General features: G+C 36.5%; 1 protein-coding gene across 3 annotated transcripts in view; it reads left to right on the top strand.

Annotated features, from left to right (window-relative positions):
* Nucleotides 1-924: 924 nt before the first annotated feature.
* Nucleotides 925-22,082, top strand: part of ATR (ATR checkpoint kinase) — a 103,255-nt gene continuing 82,097 nt past the window's right edge. The window contains exons 1-6 of one of the 3 annotated variants that reach the window (XM_012762368.3): nucleotides 925-1,149; nucleotides 14,674-14,765; nucleotides 15,511-15,660; nucleotides 18,836-19,710; nucleotides 20,482-20,660; nucleotides 21,148-21,339. In XM_012762368.3, coding sequence (XP_012617822.2) covers nucleotides 1,091-1,149; nucleotides 14,674-14,765; nucleotides 15,511-15,660; nucleotides 18,836-19,710; nucleotides 20,482-20,660; nucleotides 21,148-21,339 — 1,547 coding nt within the window. In that variant the 5' untranslated portion in view covers nucleotides 925-1,090. Of the gene's footprint in view, nucleotides 1,150-14,673; nucleotides 14,766-15,510; nucleotides 15,661-18,835; nucleotides 19,711-20,481; nucleotides 20,669-21,147; nucleotides 21,340-22,082 lie in introns of those variants that run through there. The other 2 variants (XM_012762370.2, XM_076004934.1) reach the window with 2 other exon arrangements.

Consider the following 22,082-nt stretch of genomic DNA (forward strand, 5'->3'; position numbering starts at 1 on the left):
ATTTGGTTCTAAGTGACATGAGGAAAAACAAAGCAGGATAAGGGGAAAAAAGTGTGAGTGTACGTGTGCTGGTTTATAAGAGGTTCTCTGGTGTTATCTGGGCAAATACCTGAAGGAAAAGGGCCAAAGTCCTTGAGGCAAGAGGTACTTGGCTATCTTCCATCATGGGGGGGAGGGAGGATGCTGCATCAGAAATTATCCTCACGTGCCAAACAACAAATGTAAACAAATTGCATGGCTTTGCCTGATTAAATACATAACTTTGACATGTCAAGTCTCTTATGTTGGCCATCTTTCTAATCAATGGAGTTGAGCTAGAAAACGTCTATAGCCGAAATCCATTGATTTACTTTAAAAATTAAATCATAGGTTGTAGACGCTTGTAATGGTAACATTTTCATTCACAGTACCGCTACTGATTTGATGAGACACATATAAATCCAATCTAATCCCATTTTAAAATATTAAAGATTGGTAGGAGCCTCAAAGAAACCTAACAGTGACTTCAAGTTGAAAAAAATTACTGATATAGAAAGGACAGGGAGGATCCCACCTTTTGCCCTGTATCTCTCAGAAAGGATGACAAGAGTGGTAGGAAAATAAGGAACGCTTAAAATGTGCAGGCGTTACGCCTGGGAAAACGTGGACTCTAGTCTTGGCCTTTACTTTCTGAGTTCTCACGTTTGTGAAGCGAGAGAGTCTGGACTGGTGGCTGTCAAGCCCCTTTCTTCCTCAGATCCGGGGGTCTCGCTTCGTTGCGCACTTCAAGCAGAGAGTAGCATATCCCCGCCGCTCAAAACCAAAAATACCCACAAATGTCGCCCGCTAGACGTTTAGAGCAAAGTCCGAAGCCGACCCGGGAAGTTTGACTAATTCGCTCTCCGCCTGCTTTCCCCGCCCCCTTACGGCCTCCCGGCTTCCTCCGGGTCCTATGTAGAACAGCGCTCGGCGAGCCTGGCGAGCGGGACCAGGCCTGCTTCCGGTAGGAGTTTTGGACCCCGTGAGGACCCGTCAGGAGCCACACCTTTCCACCAGAGGTAGCCGTGGAGACGCCGGGAGCCCGCGTTGGTGTGGTTAACGCAGCTTCAGCATGGGCGAGCATGGCCTGGAACTGGCTTCCATGATCCCCGCCCTGCGGGAACTGGGCAGGTAGGACTAAGCCCTGCCCGTCCTGGGTCCCGCATCCTCCCTCGCCGGCCCCGGCTGGCGTTTCACGCGCTCTCCGCCGCCCCCCCACCCTTCCCCCGGCCCGGCCGCAGCCTTGTGGAGATGCTCGGTTCCTGAGGTGGGCGATTCTCTCAGAGACGCAGTTCATAGGACACGGGAGCGTCGTCACAAGCCTGCGGGAAGCGGCCCCAGAGGAGAAGCGTCTGCAGGCCCCACTGTAGCTTAGCGCCGTGTCTCTTCTGATCACTTTATGGTCACTTCTCAACGCTTATTTGCATCTCGAAAACCTCTTTCCTGAGATTAGGGACTTGACCCATCAACTTTTTCAGTTTCTGTTCTTTATGATCACTCGTGAAGAAATTGGTTTTTAGCCTTACATTTTTGTCCCTAAACTGCCCTTGGAAGAAAAATCACTGCCTCTGATTTTCTGCAAGTGAGACCAGTTGTTGAAAAAGTTACTTTCTTTCTTCAAAGTCAAATCATAGACCTTTCTGAAGATGTGGCCCCCTTCGTATTGATTGCTGGGTTCCAGATCGGTTATTTTAGTCGGAAATCCTAGAGATCGTCCACAGGGACGATCTAAACGTGCACAGAGTGTTGCCAAAATTTGGAGATAATTTAATATTTCATTTGCAAATACCTGTTTTCTGTAACCTCCAGGTAAACTAGTATCTTACCCAAAGGGAGAGTGTTGATGGCTGCCACTCCCCTTCAGTACAGGCAGGCATTTTTCAACCTGGTCTGAAAACTACATGGCAGGGTTTTTTGGTGTGCTTGTTTTAATAGTAACCCACGACAAACAAGAAATAAATGAGCTTCCACTACTACCTCAGTTGAATTATTGGTTGGAATAATTGTTTTCCAATTTCTTAAACTCTGAAAAGTTTCCACACCAAGTCAAAACTGACAAGAAGCCCAATGTGATAATCTACTTCCCCTTCTGTTTGCAGTACAGTTGTGTTCGTTTCTGCTTGTCAGCCATACAAAGAAATCTCATTCTCAATATATAAATAAGAAGATAAATGAAGTTACCATTCTTTTCCTAACTGCATCACTCTACTGGTTTGTGTGAATTTTTTCCACTTTGTATCATTGTGGCAAGTATACTTTGTGTTAACATTTTGTCAACTAACTTGTACCTTTTTAAAAGAAGATGAATAAAAGCGATCAGTTTCAGGAAGTTGATGCACATATTTCATCTTTCAGGCTCACTGTGAAGCTAGGTGTATTTTTCCCATTCTGCTTTAATGTAGAATTAGCTGGTTAATACTTCTCTTCCCTTTTCTCTCTTCCCCCATAAGGCTTGTTAATAAAAATGATGATTTCTTGGATATATGTAGACTGTTTCATCAACAGAGCTTATGTTACCTTTCATTTCATTTATTTGTAGCTTTTCCAAGAGACAGTCTAGAAAAACTGACCAATGGAGAATTGTCTAATAGTTTTTAGTTGTCATGACTTTTTCATTACAACTACTTCAGTCAAATAAGCTTATCCATTTTCATAGTATCTAAATGACAAAGGATGGAGTAAATGTTTTCTCTGTTGATATATTAAGAAATAGTAACGGAAGTCGAAGAACCAAAACCACAAGTAGAAGGTATCAGAGCTAGGTTTCAGATTCAAGCCAACAGGGCCTTTTCTGCCAAAATTTTTTTCCTTTAATTGCTTACAGCAGTTAGACTTCAGAAAAAAAATGAGATGTTCTAATTTGTGAGCTCCTCTTTCTTATTTCCTCCAGAGTAAATTTTGTCCCACTATTTTTTTGCTTTTAGCATTCTTTACATAGTCTTTTAGGGTGGTGTCTCCACTTTCCTGCCTTCAACTACCATCTGCTATTTGATGATTCCAAATACGTTTCTTCAAACTTTATCTCCTAGAGGATTATATATACAACTGTATGCTGGCAGTTTCACTGGATATCCTATATGTAGTTAAGATTCAACATATCCAATACAAATTCTCCATGTAGCCTAACCTCCCCCAAGCTCTTTTTTTAACTAAAAAAAAATTAATTCACTGAAGTAGATATCTCAGTAAATGGTACAATACTCACTCATTTCTCCAAACCAGAAATCTAGGAGTCATTCTTAACCATTCTCCCATGTGCTTTTGAACTATGCCCTTGTCCACCCCACCTCTTTTTTTAAAAAAAAAATCTTTGTTCTCTTCTTAAATTATCTAGTCCCATGGCTTTAAATATCATCTGTATGCTGATAACTCCCAAATTTGAAAATTAACATATTCAAAGCAGAACTCCTGATTACTGCCCTTAAACTTATTTCTTCTCCCATGTTGTAAATACACCAATCAAAAACTAGGAGTCATCCTTGATTTTTTTTCCTTATCCTTTAAGAATCCATAAGCTAGTTCTGTCAACCATACCTTTAAAATACATCTAGAATCTAACACTTCTCACCATTTCCACTGCTACCACCATAATTTCTTATCTATTATAATAACTTCTCAGCTGATCTCTCCATTTCAACACTTTCATCCACTTACAGTTGATTTCTCACTCAGCAAAGTAATTTTACAATTATTAGTCATCTTGTAAAATTTTTTTTTTTTTTTTTTTTTTGAGACAGAGCCTTGCTCTGTCACCTACGCTTGAGTACAGTTGCATCATCATAGCTCACTGCAACCTTAAACTCCTGGGCTCAAGCAATTCTTCCTCAGCCTACCTAGTCGCTGGGAGTACAGGTATGTGCCACCATGCCTGGCTAATTTTTCTATTTTTTTTGTAGAGATAGGGTCTCGTTGTTCAGGCTGGTCTCAAACACCTAGCCTCCCAAAGTGCTAGGATTACAGGTGTGAACCACCATATTGAAAATTATGTAACATTATTCCTTTGCTTAAAACCTTCCTTTGACTTTCTAGTACACTTAGTATAAAATCCAAACTTCTTACCAAAGTCTCCTATCTAATCTAGCCTCAGCCTGCCTATGACCCCCTCCCCCCGCAATGTGTCCAATCCCCGGGTGGTGTGTACCACACACATTATGTAAGCATACACTCCTTTCCTCCTCCCCCCTCCCGCCTGCCCACCACCCTATAAAAAGTTTTTTTTTCTTTTTTGTTTGTTTGTTTTGACATTTTGGTTACATTGTATATCTTTGCCTCTCCCTAAGAAGGGTTAGAGTTATGCCCTTCCCCTCCAAAATGCTCGCCACATCCCTAAGATTGGGCCCCCCCCCCCAGTCCCTGGTGAACATTGCCACCATTTGAAAACCATAGTTTTAATCAGTCAGTACCAATTTGATGGCGAGTAGATGTGGGGTCCATTTTCCACATCTTGTGTCGCCTCACTTTGGATACCGGGCTTAAGCTTAATCCAGGATAACATAAATGGTGCTAGCTCACAGTTGTTTCTTAGGATTGAATAATATTCCATTGTGAGCATATACCACATTTTAATTATCCACTCATGAATTGACGGGCACTTTGGTTGTTTCCATGACCGTGCATTAGTGAATTGTGCTGCAATAAATATTCGGGTGCAGATGTCTTTATAATAGAATGTCTTATGCTCTTTTGGGTAGATGCCCAACAATGCTATTGCTGGGTCGAATGGTATTTCTATTTCTAGCTGTTTGAGGTATCTTCAAATTCTTTTCCACAAAGGTTGCACTAATTTGCAGTCCCACCAGCAGTGTAAGAGTGTTCCTGTCTCTCCCCATCCTCTCCAGCATTTGTTGTTTTGGGATTTCTTGATATAGGCCATTCTTACTGGGGTTAGGTGGTATCTCATTGTGGTTTTGATTTGCATTTCTCTAATAATTAGAGATGTTGAGCATTTTTTTATATGTTTGCAGGCCATTATTCTGTCTTCTTTGGAGAAGTTTCTTTTGCCATTTTCTGTCGCCCATTTTTTGATGGGATTGTTTGATTTTTTTCTTGTTAATTCTTTTAAGTTCTAGATAGATTCTTGTTATTAGACTTTTATCAGAGGTGTAGAGAGCAAATATTTTCTCCTACTCTCTGGGTTGTCTGTTTGCTGTACTGATGGTTTTCTTGGCTGTGCAGAAACTTTTTAATTTGATCAGATCCCATTTGTTTATTTTTGATGCTACAGTGATTGCCTTGGGGGTCTTCCTCAAAAATTCTTTGCCTAGGCCAATGTCTGATAGGGTTTTCCCAATATCTTCTTCTAGGATTCTTAAGGTTTCATGCCTTAAGTTTAAGTCTGTTATCCATCTTGAGTGAATTTTTGTGAGAGGTGAGAGGGAGGGATCCTGATTCGCTCTTCTGCATGTAGCTAACCAGTTTTCACCATGGGAATCTTTTAAACAGCAAAATAGCATAATTGAACTCATGTTTAAAAACATGTTTAATATTCATTATCTAACTTAAAATCCTTCAATACCCACTCATTGTCTTCATTGTAAAATCCAAACTACTTAGCTGGTCCTTTGAGCTTTGACCTTATCTTCCCTCTTTAGCATCATCTCTAACTACTGCCTCCGACTTCTTTAGCCATATAGAGCCTTTTATAGTTTGTAGAGCAGGCCCAATTCTTGTCCCTGAGCTTTTGCGCAGGCTCATTCCTCTGCTTGGAATACCTTCTCTCTTATCCTTATTTTACCTGCCTCACCCCTTAGGGACTCAGCTTTGTACTAACTCCTCCAGAAAGCCTTGACTGATAGGGCCCTGCTCAGGGCTGAATGTCCCTCTTGTGTTCTTTCTTGGTTCTGTTAGTTCTTATCCATGCTGTTATAATTACCTGTTACTTATTTGTCTTTTAATCTGGAAGTTATTTTAGGGCAGGTGCATTCTATCTTGGTTATCCTGGTATTAATATTTTGATCCTTGCCCCAGAGGAGGTGCTCAAGTGTTTGTTGATTGTATCCAATCTTCATATGATACTTAAATTTCCACTCTAATATAGTATACTTTTGAAAAAGTATATACCCTCTTAGCTCAGTTCCAAGGTAGAGGTAGCAAAATAAGAAAAGCTCACTCTCCTATGAGTGTCTTTATTCTGAGAGTTCATCTAATGAATGATAATCAATTCACATTTTTCTAAAACTGATTTTTAAGAATTACACACACACAGATAGGAGCTGGGTGCAATGGCTCATGCCTATAATCCCAGCGACTCAGGAGACTGAGGCAGGAGGATTGCTTGAAGTCAGGAGTTAGGTTCCAGTGAGGTATGATTGCATCACTGCACTTCAGCCTGAGTGACAGAGCAAGACTCCAGCTCTAAAAAAAAAAAAAAAATTATACAAATACATGAGTACATAATCTTTATACAAAATTGAACTGTATAGAAAACTGACCACTACTTACAATCCTGGTTCCTCTTGCCTCCTCCTTCACTTTTTCCTTTTTCCTTTTTCTTTTTATGAGACAGTCTTGCTCTGTTGCCTAGGCTAGATACAGTGTAGTGGTGTCATCATAGCTCACTGCAACCTCAAACTCCTGGGCTCAAGTGATCCTCCTGCCTCAGCTTCCTGAGTAGCTGGGACTACGGGCACATGCCACCATGCCCAGCTAATTTTTTTCTATTTTTGGTAGAGACATGGTCTCACTTTTGCTCAGGCTGCTCTCGAACTTCTGAGCTCAGGCAATCCTTCTGCCTTAGACTCCTGGAGTGCTAAGATTACAGGCATGAGCCATTGTGCCCGGCCTCCTTCACTTGCCCAGATTACACTTGGCTTATTACAATGTCTCCTGGCTTTGTCAAAAACAACTCAAGTGGCCGGGCGCTGTGGCTCACGCCTGTAATCCTAGCTCTTGGGAGGCCAAGGCGGGCGGATTGCTCAAGGTCAGGAGTTCAAAACCAGCCTGAGCAAGAGCGAGACCCCGTCTCTACTATAAATAGAAAGAAATTAATTGGCCAACTGATATATATAGAAAAAATTAGCCGGGCATGGTGGCGCATGCCTGTAGTCCCAGCTACTCGGGAGGCTGAGGCAGCAGGATCACTCAAGCCCAGGAGTTTGAGGTTGCTGTGAGCTAGGCTGATGCCACGGCACTCACTCTAGCCTGGACAACAAAGTGAGACTCTGTCTCAAAAAAAAAAAAAAAAACAACTCAAGTTACCTTGTAATTACAGACTTCTTGAGCTTTTTGTTACATTTAAATTTGTGATATCCTGTATTGTGGTGGCTACTAGCTATATGTTGAGTACTTCACATGTGAGTAGTCTAAAGTGAGATATGCTGCAAATGTAAGATCACAATAGGTTTCAAAGATTTAATATCAGAAAAAAGGATGTAAAAGATCTCATTAATTTTATATTGATTATATGTTCAAATAATATATTGGATATATTGTTATGATCAATTTTTCCCTCTTTCTTTTTATTTTCTTAATGTGACTACTAGAAAATTTAAAATTATACCTGTGGCTTATATTATATTTCTATTGGTCACTGCTGGATTAAATAAGATATATGGCACCAAGGTTTTCTGCTGTCGCATATAAATATAACTACTTGTTCTTTGATTCTTTATGTTTGGAGTTTATATTACTTGTAAACACGTGTTTATTTCAGTAACTTAGTTGTTTTTCTATTAAGCAAGTTCTAGGTAGTGTAGTGTAAGTTAGGAAAAATAAAATACATTTTCTATCCTGTAGGAGCTTATGGTCTAATGGTGCTGCAGGGGATCAGTAGAGAAATAAAGCGCAGTCTCCCACTTGTAGGAGCTTACGATCTAGTGGTAGAGAATAAGCAAATATTCCATAGGTCCAGAAGGTCATACATTAAGCATTAAGGAGCCACAAGATTCAGGAAGATTCTTATGAACCATTCATTCATTCAACACAAGTTTTTTAAATGTCTGCTATCTGCCAGGACCATTTTTTTAATGGCACTTATTTGCTGCAAATGTCATGGATCTTGTATATAATCAATTAGGATTGGGCTTTGCGCTTGAATAATCAAGAAAACAATCTTCTCTTTTTCTTTTAGCACTATTTGAGATAATGAGTGGAAAAACATATCTACATTTTACAGTATTATACAGACATAAATTGTGACATATATGAAATATATAATTTTATTTATAAAAAATCATCTTACCTGCCACATCCTAAGCTATTTTACCAGAAGTGATGGACTTTGCTAATCATCCACACACAGCCTTCTGTGAATCCTCTGGGTAGAGTTAATTATTTTATGCTTTGGATGTACATGATACTTGATTATGATTATTTTTATGCATTTCTGTCTCACCCTGCCTGCATCTATTCTGAGTTCCCTGAAGCAGAGGAACTTATATTATTTGCCTTTTGAATTTATTAAATCATTAGCATAGGTACCCATACTTTCTTCCTATTTTGATGAAAGAGGTACCTTTCCTATCTAAGGATTACCTTTTCACTTGTATCTGTTCCCAGGAAGGGGAGCCAAGTCTCAAGTATCAATTGCTCAACTCTTTTCATCTTAAGGAAAAACAAAACAAAACCCTCTTGATCCCTTTAGGTATTACTAACTCCATTTCTCTTTATTTCATGGTCAATCTTTTGAGAACATACTATTCTCAATATTCACATTTCACTTGCTTTTCAGCCCCTTGCAGTCTGGCTTTTGCCTTCACCTCTACGCAAAAATTCTGAAAATCCAAGGGACATGCAAAAGTTAACTTAAAATAGATCAAAGACCTAAACGTATAAAACTCTTAGAAGAGGACACAGGGGAAAAGGATTTTGACTTTGGATTTGGCAATGATTTCTTGGATATGACACAAAAATCCAAGGCAACAAAAGAAAAAATAAATAAACCTAAATTCATTAAAAAAAACAAAAGGCTTTTGTGTACCAAAGGCAATATCAACAGAGTAAAAAGGCAACCCATAGAATGGAAGAAATATTTGCAAATCATTATCTGACAAGGAGTTTAATATCCAGAATATATTAGGAACTCCTACAACTCAGCAACAAAAAAACATAACCTGATCAAAAATGGACAGAGGACTTGAAAAGATATTCCTCTGAAGAAGATGTACAAATGGACAATAAGCACATGAAAAGATGCTCAATGTTACTAATCATTAAGAAGATGCAAATCAAAAGCACAACAACATACCATTTCACTCCCATTGCTATAGCTATTACCAAAAAACAAGTGCCAGTAAGGATGTAAAGAAATTGGAACATTGTAGCCACTAGGGAAAAGGAGTTCCACAAAAAATTAAATATAGAATTATCATATGAACAATCAATCCTATTTCTGGATATATACCCCAAAGAATTGAAAGTAGAAACTTGGACAGATTTTTAAAATATAATATAAATTTTTATTTTTTCATTTATTTGACTAATGCGCATATTCATGGGGTAAATAGTAATGTTTTAATATATAAAATATACTGTGATTAGATTAGGATAATTAGCATATTCATCTTAAACATTTATCACTTCTTTATGTAGGGAACATTCAACATCCTCCTTCTAGCTATTTGAAACTATATATTATTATTAACTCTAGTCATCGTACAGTGGTGTAAGAACACAGGAACTTATTTCTCCTGTCTAGCTGTAATTTTGTAAACTTTAACAAATCTCTCGCTATCTCTCCCTTCCCAGCTTCTAGTATCCTCTGTCCTATTAATACTTTTTACTTCTACAAGATCAACTTTTTTTTAGTTTCCACATATGAATGAGAAAATGCAATATTTAACTTTCTGTTCATGGCTTATTTCATTTAACATAATGTCCACCAATTCCATCCATGTTGCTGTGAGTGACCTGATTTCATTCTTTTCTTGTGGCTGAATAGTATTTCATTATTTATATATACCACATTTTCTTTATCCATTTGTCTGTTGTTGGACATGTAGGTTGCTTCCATATCCTGGCTATTGTGAATAGTTCTATAATAAACATGGGTTTGCAGCTGTTTCTTCAATATAATGATTTCCTTTCCTTGGGAAAAATTCCTAGTAGTGGGATTGCTGGATCATATGGTAGTTCTATTTGTAGTTGTTTGAAGAACCTCCATACTGTTCTCTATAGTGGTTGTACTAGTTTACTTTTCTACCAACAATGTATGAGTTACCTTTTCTCTGCATCCTTACTAGCATTTATTTTTTGTCTTTTTGATAATAGCTATCCTAACTGGGATGAGATGACACCTCACTGTGGTTTTGATTTGCATTTCCCTGATAATTAGTGATGTTGAGCATTTTGTCATACACCAGCTGCCCATTTGTATGTCTTCCTTTTAGGAAATGTCTGTTCAGGCTGGGCATGGTGGCTCACACCTGTAATCCTAGTACTCTGGGAGGCCTAGGGGGAGAATCCTTTGAGCTCAGGAGTTCGAGACCAGCCTGATCAAGAGTGAGACCCTGTCTCTACTAAAAAAATAGAAAGAACTTGCTGGACAACTAAAAAATATATATAGAGAGAAAATTAGCCAGGCATAGTGGTGCATGCCTGTAATCCCAGCTACTCAGGAGGCTGAGATAGTAGGATTGCTTGAGCCCAGGAATTTGAGGTTGCTGTGAGCTAAGCTGATGCCACAGCACTGTAGCCCGGGCAACAGAGTGAGACTCTATCTCAAAAAAAGAAAAGAAAAGAAAAAAAATGTCTGTTCAGATCATTTGCCTACCGCCTTTTTTTTAGAGTGTAGTGGCCCAATTATAGCTCACTGTACCCTCAAACTCCTGCATTTGCCTATTTTTCAATTGGAATGTTTTTATACTTCATAGCATTATTCATAATACTCAAAAGGTGGGAGCAACCCAAGTATCCAAAAACAGATGAATGGATAAATAAAATGTGATATAAACATACAATGGAATATTATTTATCTTTAAAAGAAAGGAAATTATGATACACACTACAACATGGATGAACCTTGAAGACATTATGCTAAGTGAAATAAGTCAGTCACAAAAGGATGAACATTGTAAGATTCCATTTATATGAGATACATAGAGTAGTCAAGTTCATAGAGACAGAGAGTAGGATGGTGATGGCCAGGGGTTGGGAAAGGGGGAAATGATAAGTTATTGTTGAATGGATATAGAGTTAGTTTGGGAAGATGAAAAGGTTCCAGAGATGGATGATGATAATGGCTGCAGAACAATGTTGGAAGTACTTAATGTGATAAAACTGTACACTTAAAAATGGTAAAAATGGAAATTTTATGTTATCTATATTTTTCCAAAACAAAAAAATATTTGAAAGAACATTTTCAAAAACTAATTTTAATTGATTGTATTGATTGCTCCTTCCTTGAAATTATAACCTCCTTAGTTTCTAGAATAAACTTCTCATGGTTTTTCTTTCTATTTCTCTGGCCTCTTTCCCTTTTACCTCCTCTTTTGCTCCTGTAACTTTAATTTAGTGTTCTTTGTTTGACTTTGTTATTAGTTAATTATATTTGCATTCCTAGGCTTCCACTACTACTGGCTGTTATGACCTTTAACAGGTTATATAATCTCTATGAGTGTCGGTCTCCTCAAATACAAATTAGGATTTAATATCTCTATCCCTATCTTGTTGCTTATGTGTATTAAATGAAATAAGGCTGGGGTATGGTGGCTCACACCTGTAATCCCAGCACTTGGGGTGGCTAAGGCAGAAAGATCGCCTGAGCCCAGTTGTTTGAGACCAGTATGGGCAACATGGCGAGACTCTATCTCTTAAAAAGAAAAAAGTTAGTTGGGTGTGGTGGCATACCACCAGCTGTACTCCCAGCTTCTCAGGAGGCTCAAGGAAGATCACTTGAGCCCAGGAGTTTGAGGTTGCAGTGAGCTATGATGAATGATGCCACTCCACTCTAATCTGTGCAACAGAGCAAGATTTTTTCTCAAAAACAAAACAAAACAAAAAACAAACAGAACAAATATTAATAATAGACAATATGTATAGCCTTCTTTGATAGGTAGATAGCACATAATGAGAATTTAAATCTATATCTCTAGGCTAGATATTTCTTAAGGTCCAGAAGTAATTCCAGCAGTCTTTTGGAAATCCCACTTAGTTGTTCCCTGGAGACCTTAAATATCTCTAAAACTGGTTTGGTTTTCTCTCCAGACTTGTGCTTCCTTGAATGTTAACCATTTTGGTCAATGGTTTTATTATAATCTACCCCAAATAGAGGCATGGGTTGACTTATCTACTTTCCCCCCCACTGAACTATTTCTTTTACCTCTTGAGAAACAGTATTCTGGTATGTTACCTGGTGCGTTCTAGGTGTTCCATAAATGTTTGTTGACTGCAAGAAGGGATGATTCTTTATCCTGTACGGTGGAACACAGACTTTCTACTAAATTCTTATATTCTATTTTGTGGTTGTTTATAATAAATTGTTTGTTTGTTTGTTTGTTTTCTGGAAACAGTCTCACTCTGTTGCCAGGGCTAGAGTGCTGTGGTGTCAGCCGAGCTCACAGCAACCTCAAACTCCTGGGCTTAAGCAATCCTTCTGCCTCAGCCTCCCAAGTAGCTGGGACTACAGGGATGTGCCACCATGCCCGGCTAATTTTTTCTATATATTTTTAGTTGTCCAGATAATTCTTTCTATTTTTAGTAGAGACGGAGTCCCGTTCTATTTTTAGTAGAGACAGAGTCCCATTCTTGCTCAGGCTGGCCTCGAACTCCTAATCTTGAGCAATCCTCTGGCCTCAGCCTCCCAGAGTGCTAGGATTACAGGTGTGAGCCACCACACCCAGCCTACAGCAAATCATTGAGTTCAGGTTGAATTCATGAAGGATTTTAGGGGATAATTCTGCTTAATTATGTCTCCTCTTAATATTATTTTTTTCTTGATTGGTCTTAGGACTAAATGTATGTATTTTTTCTTAGCATTTTAAAAATTTTTTTATCCTGGAAAATTTCATACATAACAAAAAGAGAAATAGTATAGTATATTGGTTATAATATAGTATAATAGTATATTGGTTCCCCATGTACTGATCACACAACGATGAATTTGTGACCCTCTTCCTCTCAACACAGATTACTAGGAAGCAAAGTCCAGACATTATTTCATTCATAAATATCAGTATTTATCTCTAAACAATAAAGACTTTTTTTTTTTTTTTTTTGAGACAGAGTCTCACTTTGTTGTCCAGGCTAGAGTGAGTGCCGTGGCGTCAGCCTAGCTCACAGCAACCTCAAACTCCTGGGCTTGAGTGATCCTTCTGCCTCAGCCTCCCGAGTAGCTGGGACTACAGGCATGTGCCACCATGCCCGGCTAATTTTTTATATATATATCAGTTGGCCAATTAATTTCTTTCTATTTATAGTAGAGACGGGGTCTCGCTCTTGCTCAGGCTGGTTTTGAACTCCTGACCTTGAGCAATCCGCCCGCCTCGGCCTCCCAAGAGCTAGGATTACAGGCGTGAGCCACAGCGCCCGGCCAACAATAAAGACTTTTTAAACATAACCACAATACCATCAATACACCTAAAAATGATAATTTCTTAATAACATCAAATATCTAGTCAGTGTTCAGATTTTCCCTGTTGTTTTATATGCACTTAGTTTGCTAACAGTTTTATCTGAAATCAAAATCCAGTTTAGGATCAATCATTGTAATTGGTTGATATAGCTCTTAAGTCTTAGTCATAAAATAGATTTCTCCTCCTCCTTTTTTCCTTTGAATTTTTTAAGCACTGACTATGCAGAGAATTATTCGTTGAAGAAACTGTATTGTGCAGATTTTCCAAAACTCTGGATCAGTACTGCTCCATAGAAATAAAATGCAAGCCACATATGTAATTAAAATTTTTGTAGTAGCCACCTTTAGAAAATAAAAAGGAAATAGATAAAATTTATTTTAATACTATATTATTTAACTCAGTATACTCGTGTGTCACTCATGTGACAGAGATATGTTCTGAAAAATGTGTCGTTGGACGATTTCATAGTTGTACAAACATCATAGAGTGTTCTTACACAAACCTAGATGGTACAGCTTACTACACACCTAGCCTATTGCTTCTAGGGTACAAACCTATTCCACATATTATTATATTGAATACTGTAGGCAATTTTATTATAACACAATGGTAAGTATTTGTATATCTAAAAATAAACATAGAAAAGGTACGGTAAAAGTGTAGTGTAGGTAAAAATCGTCCCATAATCTTATGGGACCACGTTGTATATGTGGTCTGCCATTGACCAAAACATCATTATGTAGTGCATGATTATATACCCAAATATTATCATCTCAAGATGTAGTTAATGAAAAATTATTAATGAGACATTATATATTTTTTGTATTAAGTATTAGAAATCCAAGGTATATTTTATACTTGTAGCACATCTCAATTTGGGCTAACCACATTTCAAATGCTCAATAACTACATGTGGCTAGCGGCTGCCTATTTAGCAGGGCAGTTCTAGATTTTCATGTTGTATCCCTGTAGTATCATTTAGCATGTTCTTTTTTTCCCCTTTTTTTTCTTGTAAATATATTTAGATTTTCATTTTTTAAACAAAATACTGTGAATATCAACATTGAAACTAAACACATTTGATAATTTTTTATAAATGAAATTGTGAGTCTCTTTAAGGATTAAAAACTTTCTATTTGTATTTTAGTGCTGCTCCAGAGGAATATAATATAGTTGTACAGAAGCCGAGACAAATTCTGTGTCAGTTCATTGACCGAATACTTACAGATGTAAATGTTGGTAAGAAACCAATTATGTCTTATATAAACTATAAATTAGACTGTTTTCTTTTCCATATATATAGCATTATACTAGAATTTTCTCCATATAGTTTTAGATATGGAGTTATTTGTGATAGTTACTATTGTCAAGCAAGTTAGTTAATCAATATTGCTTGTTATAAAATGTGATTTATACTTTTAAAATAATTCTGTTTTCATCTTTATTATCTAGATTTTCTACTGCTTGCAATGAGTTCTTCAATATCAGATATTATACTTAAAAAAAAATATATTTGGCCAGTTCCAATCATGAGGACCCTATTTTACTTAGGTCTTGTGCCAATGGTGGAGATATAGCAAATGCCACAAAAAACTCCTTAAATAAGAGTTTGTGCCTTTGCCTGTAGGAAGTAATAGGATCCTGTGAGTTATTGAATCAACTATTTGCCTGTTTGTGTGCCAATCTAATAGACAAAATATTACCAGCTGGTGTCACATCTGTCATATCTGTTGAAATTACAGTGCCTGGCATTTTGTAGGCCTAAAGTACATCTTTGGTGAATGGATGTATATATAATCTTAATAGATGAATACAAATGATTTTTAAGCATTTAAAATTAGATAAGATTATAGTATTTAGCCCCATCGATTTAGCATGAGCACTGTGCTGGACATAATTCTGTTTACCAAAGTCTGGTTTCTTAACAAAAGCACTGTTTTTTAATTTGTTAGGAGTCTTTAAAATGAATCTTTTATTGTTTTAGTTGCTCTAGAACTTGTAAAGAAAACTGACTCTCAGCCAACGTCAGTGATGTTACTTGACTTCATTCAGCATATTATGAAATCCTCCCCGCTTATGTTTGTAAATGTGAATGGAAACTATGGGCAAGATGAGGCCAAAGGCAGTTGTATTGGTAAGTGCTGGTATTCATGCATTCATTTAGTCTCTTTTATGAAATCCACCTCCTCTTCTGAAGTATCATGTATACATGATTATACTTCTTTGGGTCAACTTTGCTATAAATTGGGGGAGTGAAATGGTAATGGTTATTTTTATTTGATGTATCCTTATTGGTTTTTTGTTTGTTTGATTTTGAGACAGTCTTGCTCTGTTGCTCAGGCTGGAGTTCAGTGGCACAATCATATCTTACTGCAACCTCTAAGTCCCTAGTGTGAGCAATCCTCCTGGATCAACCTCCCAAGTAACTAGGACTACAGATGTGTATGTCATCATGCCCAGGTTATTTTCTAAAAATTTTTTGTAGAGACAACGTCTCACTATGTTGTCCAGGCTTGTCTTGAACTCCTGGCCTCAAGCTATCCTCCTGTCTCCCAAAGTGCTAGGATAACAAGTGTGAGCCACTACGCCTGGCCAGTTTTCTTTTTATTATTATGTACTGGGTACTTAGAATAGAGGAGAAGTAATCAAATTTGTTTATTTGCCATTGACCACTTTGACCCAGTTTTCTTTTTTCTGTTTTTGGTAATCTCTTTCTTTGAGATCAGATATTGGCAAACTACAGTTTATAGGCCAGCTGCCTATTTTTGTAAACAAAGTTTTATTGAAACACAGCCATGCTCATTCATTTACTAATTGTCTGTAACTACTACAAAGGCAACTTGGGCACTCAAGCCAAAAATATTCACTATGTGGCCCTTTAAGAAAAAATTTACTGACCCCCTGTTCTATATGTTAAAGGTTTTTTCTAGGCTTATTCCTTATTGCTCCTACTACTTTTGTCCCTTTTTTGGTCTCTTTATAAAGAGATGCAGGCAAACATTTTTTCCCTTGTAGTGGATAAAGTATTTAAAAATTGTTTGCTTGAAATTCAGGACTTAACTTTGATAGCATGTTCCCCCAAGTTTTTTCTGACCACTATTTCTGATTGCCTAGGACTAACTTGGTTACTCCTCCTTCATGCTCTCTTAGTACTAAGTCTTCTGTATTTCTTCTCTAATCGAGATTATTAAACTGTATTATAATCACCTGTTTATCTATATTCTTTACTACAGTATTTTTAAACCCAGTAAGGGGTTATGAAATTGTTTTAAGGTGTTTATCTATATTCTTTACTACAGTATTTTTAAACCCAATAAGGGGTTATGAAATTGCTTTAAGGAGTTGTCAGCATTTGAAACAAGAAGAAATAGACTAGAAAATATAGTACTTTGTATGTAATAAGAGTAGGTACTATTTCATAAACTTTTGTTTCATATATTCAAACAAAGAAATATATATGTATAGTGTGGTCATGAGATAAAATATATTTCTTGTTGCAGTCAAAAAGTTCAAGAGACTATACTGTGGGATTCATGAGAATAGGACTAATTTATTCTTGTGTACCTGAGACAGAGTTGCCACTCAAATTTTTGTTAAGAGTGGTAATAGCTACCATTTATTGAACATTTATTGTACTTTGGGAACTATATTGAATATTTCACATATATTAATCTTATTTGATCCTCACAAAAACTCATAACATAATTATTATCATTCCCCTTTCATGATAAAGTTACAGAAGTTCAGAGAAATGAAAAGTTCTCACATGTGGTAAATGGAAAGCTGGGATCATGTCTGTCTGACTCCAAAGTTGATATAGGCATATCTCAGAAATATTGTGGGTTCAGTTCCAGACCATTGCACTAGCATGAATATCTCAGTAAAGTGAGTCATACGAACTTTTTGGTTTCCCAGTGCATATAAAAGTTATGTTCACATTATACTGTAGTCTATTAAGTCTGCAATAACATTATGTCTAAAAAATGTACATGCCTTACTTTAAAAGTATTTTATTACTAAAAAATACTAACAATGATCTGAGCCTTCAGCAAGTCATAATCTTTTTGCTTTTGTAGGGTCTTTCCTTCATCTTGAGGACCTTGCTCTGGATTAGACTTTGGCTTAAGGGAATGTTGTGGCTGATTTGATCTTCTATCCAGACCACTAAAACATTCTCCATATCAGCAATAAGGCTATTTCATATTCTTATCATTGGTGTGTTCACTGGAGTAACATTTTTAATTTCCTTCAAGAATTTTTTTTTGTAAGCCGGGCGTGGTAGCTCACGCCTGTAATCCTAGCTCTCTGGGAGGCTGAGGTGGGCGGATCGTTTGAGCTCAGGAGTTCAAAACCAACCTGAGCAAGAGCGAGACCCCGTCTCTACTATAAATAGAAAGAAATTAATTGGCCACCTAATATGCATAAAAAAAAAATTAGCCATGCATGGTGGCGCATGCCTGTAGTCCCAGCTACTTGAGAGGCTGAGGCAGGAGGATTGCTTGAGCCCAGGAGTTTGAGGTTGCTGTGAGCTAGGCTGATGCCACGGCACTCACTCTAGCCTGGGCAACAAAGCGAGACTCTGTCTCAAAAAAAATAATAATAATAATAATTTTTCTTTGTATTCACAACTTGGCTAGCTATTTAGTGGAAGAGGCCTACCTTTCGGCCTGCATCAGCTTTTGGCATGCTTTTTTCACTAAGCTTAATTATCTCTAGCTTTTGATTTAAAGTGGGGCATGTGACTTTCACTTGAACACTTAGAGGATTGTAGGATTATGAATTGGCCTAATTTCAGTATTGTTGTGTCTTGGAATAGGGAGACGTAAGGAGAGGGAGAGGGATGGGGGAACCACCAGTAAGTGGAGCAGTCAGAACACAAATGACATTTACCAGTTAAGTTCACTATCTTGTATGGGTGTGATTCATGGTGCCCCCAAACAATTAAAATAGTCACAACACAGATCACTGATTACAGATCACCACAACAGATATAATAATAATAATAAAGTTTGAAATATTGTGAGAATTACTAAAATGTGACACAGAGACACAATGTGAGTACATCCTATTGGAAAAATGGCACTGAACGAATTGGTCAACACAGGGTTGCCACAAACCTTTAAGTTGTAAAAAAATGTGTTATCTATGAAGCATAATAAAATGAGGTAGCCTGTATTCTAAACTAGTATATGTTTCCATTGTGAAGGGAGTGTTTAACACTATTTTGTTCGTGAAGTTTATACTTTAAAAATCAATCATCAAGCATTTAGCAGATTAATTTTTAATGTCCTTTTTTGTTTATTTTGAAGAATTCAGTAATTGGATCATAACGAGACTTCTACGGATTGCAGCTACTCCATCCTGTCACATGTTACACAAAAAAATTTGTGAAGTCATCTGCTCATTACTATTTCTTTTTAAAAGCAAGAATCCTGCTATTTTTGGGGTACTCACAAAGGAATTATTACATCTTTTTGAAGATTTGATTTACCTCCACAGAAGAAATGCATTGGGACATGTGGAATGGCCAGTGGTTGTTAGCCGATTTTTAAGTCAATTAGATGAACACATGGGATATCTACAACCAGCTCCTTTGCAGTTCATGAGCATGCAAAGTTTAGAATTTATTGAAGTAACTTTATTAACAGTTCTTATTCGTATTATTGCAATTGTGTTTTTTAGGAGGCAAGAACTCCTACTTTGGCAGATAGGTTGTGTTCTGCTAGAATATGGTAGTCCAAAAATTAAATCCTTAGCAATTAGCCTTTTAACTGAACTTTTTGAGCTTGGAAGCTTACCAGCACAACCAGCCAGCACTTTTTTCAGCTCATTTCTGGAATTATTAAAACACCTTGTAGAAATGGATACTGACCAATTGAAACTATATGAAGAGCCATTATCAAAGCTAATAAAGACACTCTTCCCCTTTGAAGCAGAAGCTTATAGAAATATTGAACCTGTCTATTTAAATATGGTGCTGGAAAAACTCAGTGTCATGTTTGAAGATGGTGTGCTTATGCGGCTTAAGTCTGATTTGCTAAAAGCAGCTTTGTGTCATATACTGCAGTATTTCCTTAAATTTGTGCCAGCTGGGTATGAATCTGCTTTACAAGTCAGGAAGGTCTATGTGAGAAATATTTGTAGAGCTCTTGTGGATGTGCTTGGAATTCAGGTAGATGCACAGGTAAGTCATTTTTAAGATTACTTGTTACATATTTTGTAAATTTAAATGTAAGATGTAATAATGAGAAAATAGAATATCTTTAATAATAACATGTATTCAAGAAAAATGATTTTCATAGTCTAGTCTGGTTCCGTATTATGGATTTTCTTTTGATTTCAGAAGGATTTGTTCACTAATTTGGTAATGAACTAACTATGGAGTAGAATGTTTTAAAGTAGAGTTTGTGAAGTATAAATGTGTTTTTTGCATTATTAATTAAAAGCATGCCAGTTATCAACTTAATTGCAGAAACTTTAATCACTCACATAGATTTTATGTTTGACAGGTTATAATCAATCACTGTTAGAAAACCTATGAGTAATTAGTCATACCAAATTGTGGCCTTTTCCTATTTGGACAGGCAATATAATAAAACAGTCAGAGATGCAGTAACTTGATTAAACATTTTAGTTTATTTTATCTATAAGTCTTACCGGATTTGTAATATGAAAAATGTTGGTAATTCCCTTCAGAATTTTTCTTTGTAGCATTTTGATACAGGTTATAGAGAGTAGGTTTTGTCATAAGCCTACGACTATAGAACCATAGTTGATATTAATATATAGACTGTGAAATAATATAGGTTAATTTAAGTGTCTCTTTTGCTTTATGAGACTCTGAAAATAGTTTACCTTATTAGAAAGCATATAACTAACACCTAATGCATTCTTATTGACTATGAATAATATAAATATACTTAAATATTTTTTGAAATTATTTTTGTTTTCTCAGTACTTGTTGGGCCCACTTTATGCAGCCTTGAAAATGGAAAGTATGGAAATCATTGAGGAGATTGAATGCCAAACTCAACAGGAAAACCTCAGCAGTAATTGTGATGGTATATCACCCAAAAGGCGTCGACTCAGCTCATCTCTAAACTCTTCAAAAAGAGCACCAAAACAGACTGAGGAGTATGATGGTCTTTATTCAATTTGTATTTAGTTATTTAATAAAACTTTGTTCATTTTTAAAAATCAACTTCAGTTAAGTGCTTTGATTTAAATACATAAAGAATACCTTGCTAAATGTAGTCAAAGGAATATGTAAAATATTTTAGTAGTTCTTGTAGACTATTTTAGTATAGAACATTTCATGGGTAAATATAGTTACTTTTCATGTTTTTACATGCCTAATTTAACTTTTTAATATATGAAAAATCTGAGACTATACATCTGTCAGCAGTTTTAAAAATATTAACAACTAAACTGTTATTTCTAATGTAGCCAAAGAATTGCCATATTTCAGTCAGCCATGAACATTGTTTTAATTGTTGTTTTAAGTCTTAGTATAAATTTTAGTAGTTGATATTACATGGTATGTTTTGTTTTAAATATGTTTTACGTTTGAACCAAATTTATATTGAATATGAATATCTACTGTGGTTATAATTCATTATAGAATTAAACATGTGGATATGAGCAAAAAGAGCATATTATGGAGTGCACTGAAACAGAAAGCTGAATCCCTTCAGATTTCCCTTGAATGCAGTAGCCTAAAGAATCCTATTATTGAGACTTTAGAAGGAATCGCTGTTGTCTTACAACTGACTGCTCTGTGTACTGTTCACTGTTCTCATCAAAATGTAGACTGGTAAAACAACTTCTTGGTTTTCTTGGGTGGGTTTTTTATAATGAACTTGGATTTACTGTTTATTCATTATTTCCTTGATTAATGTAGCCTTAGAATACAAACTTATCAGTGTGGTAGATAAGAAATTAATTTGCTGTTCAATGCCTGCTAAATGCTAGGCATTGTGCTAAACACTGTATGTACCTTATTTGATATTTATAGCAATCTTGTGAGGTAAATGCTATTATGACCATTTTATAAATTAGAAATTGAAGCTCAGAGAAGTTAAAGTTCTTTTTTGTTTGAAGCCTAGTTTAGCCTTTCCTGGGGATACATGATTAAAAAGTACCAGAACACATTTATGTACAACTCAAAAGCCAGTGTTCTTTTGATTCTACTTAATTTCTTCCTTTGATAACAAGAGTAGGAATTTAGGACTTGTTAGAAGTAGATTTTTGGTTCAGTATTCTTAATATAGATTAATATTTCTATCAGATGAGACAAGCAAGATGTGAACTCTCTCTGAAGATTCAGTCTTATTTTTACTGCCACATTTTAGACCAGCATTTGTTGTTCATTTTTTCATGATCATTTATTTTGTATTTTCTTACTCTTTTGACTAGCCAATATAAAGGCAATTTTAAAGAAACTATGTCAATTTGGATTCCATTACATTTGGAATTTGAGAGAAATTGAAGGAATAGATCAATTAGGCTGAAGTCTACTCTTGTCCTACTATAGTCTGAAGAAAGGGCTTACTAAGC

The sequence above is a fragment of the Microcebus murinus genome, chromosome 1, assembly GCF_040939455.1.
Source record: "Microcebus murinus isolate Inina chromosome 1, M.murinus_Inina_mat1.0, whole genome shotgun sequence".
Taxonomy (NCBI): domain Eukaryota; kingdom Metazoa; phylum Chordata; class Mammalia; order Primates; family Cheirogaleidae; genus Microcebus; species Microcebus murinus.